Below are 9,399 nucleotides of genomic sequence, written 5' to 3' on the forward strand. Positions count from 1 at the left end.
TGATATCAAGGTCAGTTTCCCAAAGAGGGGTTATAGCAATGGTAGTCACTTAGCAAACAATAGGCTGCTCTCCAGTACTAATAAATAGTGGAGATTTAATGCTAGAAAGGATATAAATTGTAAAAAAAAAAAAAAAAAAAGTGAGCCTGCAGTGAGGCTAGAAATAGATAAGTGCCTAACCACTTAATTGCCATTATTTTACAGTCTGACCTGACTCATTTGGAGTGCTATTCTTGGGTGCCACGAAGGAATTAAGGGACATTTTTTTCCTTAAGATATTTTTGTTTATAACAGGCTGAGTAATAGCATAGATCATAATGTACTGGACTAAAAGTCAAGACCTACATTTAATTCCTGTGTTCCTCATGGACTCTGTACAACATTAGACAAGCTAATAAACCTCTCTGTGCCTTAGTTTCTCCACTTTCAGGTGAGATTAGTACCTGCCCTTTTCCTATTTCACATACGTAGATAAGATTAGAGAGGTAGAAGCACTTTGAACCTTTATTTTTTAAAAGTGTGTGAAAAATCTAAATAATTACTATTTTCAATGTGAAGTTTTTAATGAAGTTATAAAATGAACAGTGGATTTAAGTTCTTGTTTTTGCAAAAGATTACATATTCTCTAATCTTTTCATCTTCATCATGTACGCCAAACATTTTTCTTCCCACATTGTAATGTATCTGCCATGTTTATATACAACTTAGAATGATACCTGGAACTTGGTAAGAACTATATAAATATTAGCTGTTACCTTCACCAGTGTGAAAAATAGTTAGTCAAAACAAAAATCCGTAGAGTTAAATGCTTAAAAAATTGACCACCCTCTGTGCCCTGTAATACACAACCACCTAAAATGCAATTGCTTGAAATACATAAAATAGTATATCATGTGACCATATGAGTGAAAGAAAACTTTTGAGGTCCTAAAAATCTGTCAGTGTATGTGTTTATGAGTAAAGGGGGATGACACTTGAAGGTGACACTTTTGGTGTCTGATAGCCCACTTTTTCTCAAAGACTGGTTAGTGTACATGTTGCATCAGAATCACTTGAGAGTTTTCTAAAATCCCTGGTTCTATTTTCAGAAATTCTGATCTAATAGGATAACAGTGGAGATTAAGCATGCAAACATTTCGTAAGTTTCTCAGATGATCCTGATGCTTACCGAGGTCTAGGAATCACTGACAATGTAGAAAAATATAATACAGTTCTTTACCCTAGTACATCATTTGTTTCCTATCACATTATTCAAAGTGGTATGTTTGGGGAAATATACAAATCCACACTGGGAGAAGAGGACTGGGAGGATATCTATTAGAATAGTGATTATCTCTGGATTATGGGTTTATGGAAATATTTATTTTTCATTTGCTTTTTTATCTCTCAATTTTCTGGTTGAATATATATTATTTTTATAATAAATGTTACTAAGGAAAATACTTACCACTAGTACAAGATTTTAAAGACCTCCATGCAATGTATGTTTTTAGTTTACCAAATGTGGGAAAAAACCCAAAACCATCTATCAGTGCATATGCTGCATAGCTTTTTTTTTTTTAAGGAGAGACGACTTATAAAGCAATGTGGGAACAATATTTATTCATCTGTTTTTTAAAATGTCACAAATTCTTTTAGAACACCAATAAATGTACATCTTAGAGAATGTAAAACAAATTAAATCCTGATTAGCTTTTACGTGTTTTGCTTTAGCAAGACTGGAAATATAAGCCATTGGCTAATGTTCATAAAAGGACTAATCAGTCAGCAACTTTATACTTAGTGAGGAGAGGAAAATAAGTTTTGGTTCAGTATAGATTTTCTATCTAATATGTGTTCTGGGCTCTGCTCCAGGAACAATGCTCACTCCTTTTTGAAGATCCTCTTGGCTTCCACTCCTTCATATACATAAGTCTGAAACGTGTTAACAAACATAGAAGAATTTGCCATTAAGATTAAAGGATAATTAAGAAAAATATTAGTAGTATTATAGCTTTGAAATAAGTTTATAGTTTTTTTTTTTCTTGTACCTGATAACAACACTTTATACAGATACAGGATACATCCATTTAAAAACACGTTTTGGTTTTTAGTCACATTTTTAGTTAAAATAGGCTCAATGTATTATTATTTTTTTAAATTTAATTTAATTTAATTTTTTTTTTTTGCGGTACGCGGGCCTCTCACTGTTGTGCCCTCTCCCGTTGCGGAGCACAGGCTCCGGACGCGCAGGCTCAGTGGCCATGGCTCACGGGCCCAGCCGCATCCGCGGCATGTGGGATCTTCCCGGACCGGGGCACGAACCCGTGTCCCCTGCATCGGCAGGTGGATTCTCAACCACTGCGCCACCAGGGAAGCCCCAGGCTCAATGTATTGACATATATATGTTTTCTTCAATAAATAGGCATCAGAAAATATCTGTATTTTAAAAATCAGTAAGATTAATGAGAAAAGTAGTAGTCTATTTACTGATGATATAACTCAACAACCCCCAAAATAAAATAATTGCTGTGTGATTATTTTCGTCTTTGGAAAATAATTATAATAACCACTCACCTGGACCATTTCACCACCTATAATTTCTCGGACAGTATTTAGTTCATTTCCATTGTCCACCCGTTTGAATTTTCCAACAAGTTTATTTCCCTCTAGGCTCCAAGTCCCCTATATAAAATTTTTAAAAAATAATAAAATAGCATTTTTTAGGGTCTTACATGTTTCAGGCCTTGTTTTGAGGCCTACAGATCTACTTCTTCAAACTTCACTATGACCCTACGAAGTAAATATTATCTCCATTTCACAGATGAGAAAACTGAAATACAGTAATTTACCTAAAGTCACAAAGCCAGGGTTGAACCTAGGTTATTGGGCTCTAGAGTATGCGCTGTAACCATCATGCTGTCCTCACTCAATTGTTTCCAAATGCCAGATTTTAAGGCAGATCATCAGGGCTTCTTTTTTCTAAACCTTTCACATTAAAAAGAGTGTTCTAAATTTAGTCATAGTTCATATTAGTTTCATGGAGAAGCTAACAAGCTTGTGCTTGTTTTAATGTATGTAATTGTTGTAGTAATTAAAGCATAACCACAATGGATAAAATATTTGACAGTATAATTGTCATTGGAAATGTTTAATTTAACCAGAAAAATTCTAAGGGCAAAAAAGTTTTTCAAAAATCAGTTGAAAAATGTGACTCCATAAAATTTTATTTCAAATATAAAAAGTTGAATTCCCAATGACCTAGATTGTAGCATTAGACCTTTTCATTTGGTCACACATTCTTTCACTAATTTATTCATTTATTGTATTATTTCAGTTACATTAACTAAATGTCTATTATGTTTAAGTTAGATAACTCTAAAAGCTTTGTTGCTGTCAGATATGTAAAGTTGAAAACACTGAACTTTAGTTTTCTTTATGAAGAGGTGTATACTCAGTCATTCAAAGATATTTTTCTAATTCTTATTGTTTAATCCTTTACAGATGTGTATGAAAATCAAAACGTTATGTTTAAATACTCTGCTAACTAACTTGTTTGATATATAATATAGATAAACTCCATTGGCTGCTTCAGTAAATGAAGGAGACCTACATTAATTAAACCATCCAATGACAGAAAGCAGAGATCATTTTAGTATTGTGTAGAAAAATCAAGAATACACTGCTTATAAAAAATTTCTTACAGTGAGTTCAGTTCCATCTGCGAGGCTATAATTAAAAGTGACACCAAGGTCAAACAGAACTTCAATGTTTCGAAAAGTGCTTGATTCTTTGACTGTGAATTTATTTCCTTCTTGTGTAATTATCAGTTTCAAATTGTCATGAGATGCAAGCTTCCTTTTCACCACATTAATACCTGCAAAGGGAAAGAGATTTAAGGAAATAAAGTAAAAAAATGCCATGGAAAATGCTTACTTTTCCAAGTTCTAACTAGTTTTAACTAGTTAATTAATCAATTAATATTTTGAGGGGGGAGGAAAACCTGATAGCATTGCCTTTGCACAAGAGCAATCAGATTGCTTCTGTAGAAAAAGTTCAGGCTCAATCATATCAAGCTATTTTTCCAAAACTTAAGAAAAATTAAATGAAGCAAGAATTGTTGAATCTTAGAACTGAGTAATTTTTTTAAAATTATTAATATTTTTGTTTCACTGTTAAGTAAACCAAATTCCAGGAGTGTCAAGTGAAGGATTTTAAAAGTATATTTATATATTTATAAGGATATACAACTTTAATTCCACATGTATGGTACTCTTTTTTTTTTTAATGTTCTTTTGCTTTCCATAATGGCTTTAAAATTTTGAACTTCATAATTCTCTTTGTTTTTTGTGGCATTTCCGACTGTCTCAAAAATGAGAAAATTAGCAAACATTACAGTCAAATTTATTGTAAGTCGGAGGAAAAGAGAATTAAGTCTCATTTATTCAGAGCTGTGACTTTTGATAGAACTCTTTTTCATTGCTTTATTTTATGGACTTTGCTTTTCCATTCCCTAGAATTTAATGTTTTAAAGTCTGGAAGTTATCATTATGCACTGCCATATTTTACTTTCCAAACATAAAAACTGTCAATTTTGAATCAGCAGTTAACTTGAATGAAACATATCTGGATGTTTTTTGTGTTTTAGAGAATAGCACCCAAGAATCTTTTCTTCCAGTGGTGAGACAGTGTATTCTTTCCAATGTAAGAAGTGGGAATATGGTTTTTGCTACTCTGAACCATCAACCATTCCTGAGCCGCACCGCCACAGCAGGTGTCATTCTCTAAGCCTTAAGGTTTAGAAGGAGTTAGAAAGATGTCTGTGAGAAACAAAAGAACAAGCCATTAAAGTATTAAGCCCTTACCCATTTTTTCCATGAACTTTTCATAGTTCTCATTTCGGTTTACCTTCCAAGTACCATCGAACGCCATGGTCTCCAGCTGATTGATCCTCTAGGCAATGAGAGATTCAGGGCTGTCCTTAGGAGAGAATTTATGCCATTTCTTATCTTAGAACCAGCTTCATACTGTGATGTGGAAGTTTAAAGTTCAAGAGGTCGCTTAACTACATTAATGCCAAACCATCATAGTTTCTCTAGTTTCTATAAATTCCTTAGCTCCTCTCCTGAAATTCAGCTGCATTAAAGCATGATAAGCATAACTACTGTGTCTTAAACTATGATTGTGGGCACATTTATTTCAAGGATTAGAAGGCATGTTGTCTGCAGATAGTTTTTCTGCTTAAAAGTTCAAAGTGCACACTGTGTTGAATGTAACATAATTTAGAGCATATATCAAATAACATCTGGGAAATGAGACTATTAATGATGTTTCCCGTTTTTACAATAGCAATTACCTTGTAAAGTAAGACTTCATGACCAAATACAGCTGAAAAGTTAAGGTTAGTAGGATATTGATACTGAATATTTATTTATTTTTCTAATATGTCCTTCTGCATTGTGTTTTTGGGTTGCCAGGGCTTGGGGTAAAATATCCTGGCACCTGGTACAGTGCGTGACACACAATAGGGACCCATTATACTTTTGTTTTGGTCTTGAATGGTGATAGGCCACTGAGAAAAATTTCAAGAGGTAGAAATGTGGCTGGATAACATGACAACTCCCATAAGAAAAAGAACATCTTTAAACATCTGCCACGTGCAGAAAAAACAAAAGCCAGGTGTCAGCTATGCCATTAACTAAAACCATTCCTTTGTTTTACTCTCACTCCCTCTCATCCCCAAACCTGGTGCTGTCCTAAGCCAAAACTCAATATGTGTGTTGGGTGGGTTGGGCGTATAGAGGGTAGCTAGAAAGGTGAAGAGAGAAGAAGGTCACCGTATCTGTCCCTGCCCCCACTGCAGGCTTCCAATCTGGAGCATGCCCTAGCTGGTGCGGGAAAAAACATTAACTTAGTGTGAAATGTGCAGTTTTGATTATTAATGAGCCCGAACATACTCATTATTAAAAAGAGACTATTATGGGCACGAACCCGTGTCCCCTGCATCGGCAGGTGGATTCTCAACCACTGCGCCACCAGGGAAGCCCCAGGCTCAATGTATTGACATATATATGTTTTCTTCAATAAATAGGCATCAGAAAATATCTGTATTTTAAAAATCAGTAAGATTAATGAGAAAAGTAGTAGTCTATTTACTGATGATATAACTCAACAACCCCCAAAATAAAATAATTGCTGTGTGATTATTTTCGTCTTTGGAAAATAATTATAATAACCACTCACCTGGACCATTTCACCACCTATAATTTCTCGGACAGTATTTAGTTCATTTCCATTGTCCACCCGTTTGAATTTTCCAACAAGTTTATTTCCCTCTAGGCTCCAAGTCCCCTATATAAAATTTTTAAAAAATAATAAAATAGCATTTTTTAGGGTCTTACATGTTTCAGGCCTTGTTTTGAGGCCTACAGATCTACTTCTTCAAACTTCACTATGACCCTACGAAGTAAATATTATCTCCATTTCACAGATGAGAAAACTGAAATACAGTAATTTACCTAAAGTCACAAAGCCAGGGTTGAACCTAGGTTATTGGGCTCTAGAGTATGCGCTGTAACCATCATGCTGTCCTCACTCAATTGTTTCCAAATGCCAGATTTTAAGGCAGATCATCAGGGCTTCTTTTTTCTAAACCTTTCACATTAAAAAGAGTGTTCTAAATTTAGTCATAGTTCATATTAGTTTCATGGAGAAGCTAACAAGCTTGTGCTTGTTTTAATGTATGTAATTGTTGTAGTAATTAAAGCATAACCACAATGGATAAAATATTTGACAGTATAATTGTCATTGGAAATGTTTAATTTAACCAGAAAAATTCTAAGGGCAAAAAAGTTTTTCAAAAATCAGTTGAAAAATGTGACTCCATAAAATTTTATTTCAAATATAAAAAGTTGAATTCCCAATGACCTAGATTGTAGCATTAGACCTTTTCATTTGGTCACACATTCTTTCACTAATTTATTCATTTATTGTATTATTTCAGTTACATTAACTAAATGTCTATTATGTTTAAGTTAGATAACTCTAAAAGCTTTGTTGCTGTCAGATATGTAAAGTTGAAAACACTGAACTTTAGTTTTCTTTATGAAGAGGTGTATACTCAGTCATTCAAAGATATTTTTCTAATTCTTATTGTTTAATCCTTTACAGATGTGTATGAAAATCAAAACGTTATGTTTAAATACTCTGCTAACTAACTTGTTTGATATATAATATAGATAAACTCCATTGGCTGCTTCAGTAAATGAAGGAGACCTACATTAATTAAACCATCCAATGACAGAAAGCAGAGATCATTTTAGTATTGTGTAGAAAAATCAAGAATACACTGCTTATAAAAAATTTCTTACAGTGAGTTCAGTTCCATCTGCGAGGCTATAATTAAAAGTGACACCAAGGTCAAACAGAACTTCAATGTTTCGAAAAGTGCTTGATTCTTTGACTGTGAATTTATTTCCTTCTTGTGTAATTATCAGTTTCAAATTGTCATGAGATGCAAGCTTCCTTTTCACCACATTAATACCTGCAAAGGGAAAGAGATTTAAGGAAATAAAGTAAAAAAATGCCATGGAAAATGCTTACTTTTCCAAGTTCTAACTAGTTTTAACTAGTTAATTAATCAATTAATATTTTGAGGGGGGAGGAAAACCTGATAGCATTGCCTTTGCACAAGAGCAATCAGATTGCTTCTGTAGAAAAAGTTCAGGCTCAATCATATCAAGCTATTTTTCCAAAACTTAAGAAAAATTAAATGAAGCAAGAATTGTTGAATCTTAGAACTGAGTAATTGTTTTTAAATTATTAATATTTTTGTTTCACTGTTAAGTAAACCAAATTCCAGGAGTGTCAAGTGAAGGATTTTAAAAGTATATTTATATATTTATAAGGATATACAACTTTAATTCCACATGTATGGTACTCTTTTTTTTTTTAATGTTCTTTTGCTTTCCATAATGGCTTTAAAATTTTGAACTTCATAATTCTCTTTGTTTTTTGTGGCATTTCCGACTGTCTCAAAAATGAGAAAATTAGCAAACATTACAGTCAAATTTATTGTAAGTCGGAGGAAAAGAGAATTAAGTCTCATTTATTCAGAGCTGTGACTTTTGATAGAACTCTTTTTCATTGCTTTATTTTATGGACTTTGCTTTTCCATTCCCTAGAATTTAATGTTTTAAAGTCTGGAAGTTATCATTATGCACTGCCATATTTTACTTTCCAAACATAAAAACTGTCAATTTTGAATCAGCAGTTAACTTGAATGAAACATATCTGGATGTTTTTGGTGTTTTAGAGAATAGCACCCAAGAATCTTTTCTTCCAGTGGTGAGACAGTGTATTCTTTCCAATGTAAGAAGTGGGAATATGGTTTTTGCTACTCTGAACCATCAACCATTCCTGAGCCGCACCGCCACAGCAGGTGTCATTCTCTAAGCCTTAAGGTTTAGAAGGAGTTAGAAAGATGTCTGTGAGAAACAAAAGAACAAGCCATTAAAGTATTAAGCCCTTACCCATTTTTTCCATGAACTTTTCATAGTTCTCATTTCGGTTTACCTTCCAAGTACCATCGAACGCCATGGTCTCCAGCTGATTGATCCTCTAGGCAATGAGAGATTCAGGGCTGTCCTTAGGAGAGAATTTATGCTATTTCTTATCTTAGAACCAGCTTCATACTGTGATGTGGAAGTTTAAAGTTCAAGAGGTCGCTTAACTACATTAATGCCAAACCATCATAGTTTCTCTAGTTTCTATAAATTCCTTAGCTCCTCTCCTGAAATTCAGCTGCATTAAAGCATGATAAGCATAACTACTGTGTCTTAAACTATGATTGTGGGCACATTTATTTCAAGGATTAGAAGGCATGTTGTCTGCAGATAGTTTTTCTGCTTAAAAGTTCAAAGTGCACACTGTGTTGAATGTAACATAATTTAGAGCATATATCAAATAACATCTGGGAAATGAGACTATTAATGATGTTTCCCGTTTTTACAATAGCAATTACCTTGTAAAGTAAGACTTCATGACCAAATACAGCTGAAAAGTTAAGGTTAGTAGGATATTGATACTGAATATTTATTTATTTTTCTAATATGTCCTTCTGCATTGTGTTTTTGGGTTGCCAGGGCTTGGGGTAAAATATCCTGGCACCTGGTACAGTGCGTGACACACAATAGGGACCCATTATACTTTTGTTTTGGTCTTGAATGGTGATAGGCCACTGAGAAAAATTTCAAGAGGTAGAAATGTGGCTGGATAACATGACAACTCCCATAAGAAAAAGAACATCTTTAAACATCTGCCACGTGCAGAAAAAACAAAAGCCAGGTGTCAGCTATGCCATTAACTAAAACCATTCCTTTGTTTTACTCTCACTCCCTCTCATCCCCAAACCTGGTGCTG

General features: G+C 33.8%; 2 protein-coding genes across 2 annotated transcripts; both read right to left on the reverse strand.

The window, feature by feature from the left end:
- Positions 1–1,812: 1,812 nt before the first annotated feature.
- FABP2 (fatty acid binding protein 2) lies at positions 1,813–4,911 on the reverse strand. Its single transcript, XM_007121219.3, has 4 exons — positions 4,845–4,911; positions 3,684–3,856; positions 2,557–2,664; positions 1,813–1,914 (listed from the first exon to the last, which is right to left on the reverse strand). Exons 1-4 carry the CDS (start codon positions 4,909–4,911, stop codon positions 1,864–1,866), a joined length of 399 nt encoding a protein of 132 aa, XP_007121281.1. The 3' UTR covers positions 1,813–1,863.
- Positions 4,912–4,932: 21 nt separating this feature from the next.
- Positions 4,933–8,644, reverse strand: LOC112063738 (fatty acid-binding protein, intestinal-like). Its single transcript, XM_024119265.1, has 4 exons — positions 8,511–8,644; positions 7,350–7,522; positions 6,223–6,330; positions 4,933–4,959 (listed from the first exon to the last, which is right to left on the reverse strand). The coding sequence occupies exons 1-4, from the start codon at positions 8,575–8,577 to the stop codon at positions 4,933–4,935; spliced, it is 375 nt and encodes a 124-aa protein (XP_023975033.1). The 5' UTR covers positions 8,578–8,644.
- Positions 8,645–9,399: the final 755 nt, after the last annotated feature.

The sequence above is a fragment of the Physeter macrocephalus genome, chromosome 7 (genome assembly GCF_002837175.3).
Source record: "Physeter macrocephalus isolate SW-GA chromosome 7, ASM283717v5, whole genome shotgun sequence".
In the NCBI taxonomy this organism is placed as follows: Eukaryota; Metazoa; Chordata; class Mammalia; order Artiodactyla; family Physeteridae; genus Physeter; species Physeter macrocephalus.

What these genes read in the sequence shown, in the direction of transcription:
- FABP2 (XM_007121219.3), bottom strand. Translation starts at nt 4,911, where the DNA reads ATGGCGTTCGATGGTACTTGGAAGGTAAACCGAAATGAGAACTATGAA. An exon ending in AAAGTTCATGGAAAAAATGG is followed by an intron (nt 3,857 to 4,844) that starts GTAAGGGCTTAA and finishes TTCCCTTTGCAG; the next exon opens with GTATTAATGTGGTGAAAAGG. An exon ending in CAGATGGAACTGAACTCACT is followed by an intron (nt 2,665 to 3,683) that starts GTAAGAAATTTT and finishes AATTTTATATAG; the next exon opens with GGGACTTGGAGCCTAGAGGG.
- LOC112063738 (XM_024119265.1), bottom strand. Translation starts at nt 8,577, where the DNA reads ATGGCGTTCGATGGTACTTGGAAGGTAAACCGAAATGAGAACTATGAA. An exon ending in CAGATGGAACTGAACTCACT is followed by an intron (nt 6,331 to 7,349) that starts GTAAGAAATTTT and finishes AATTTTATATAG; the next exon opens with GGGACTTGGAGCCTAGAGGG. An exon ending in TAGGTGGTGAAATGGTCCAG is followed by an intron (nt 4,960 to 6,222) that starts GTGAGTGGTTAT and finishes TTCTCTCCTAAG; the next exon opens with GACAGCCCTGAATCTCTCAT.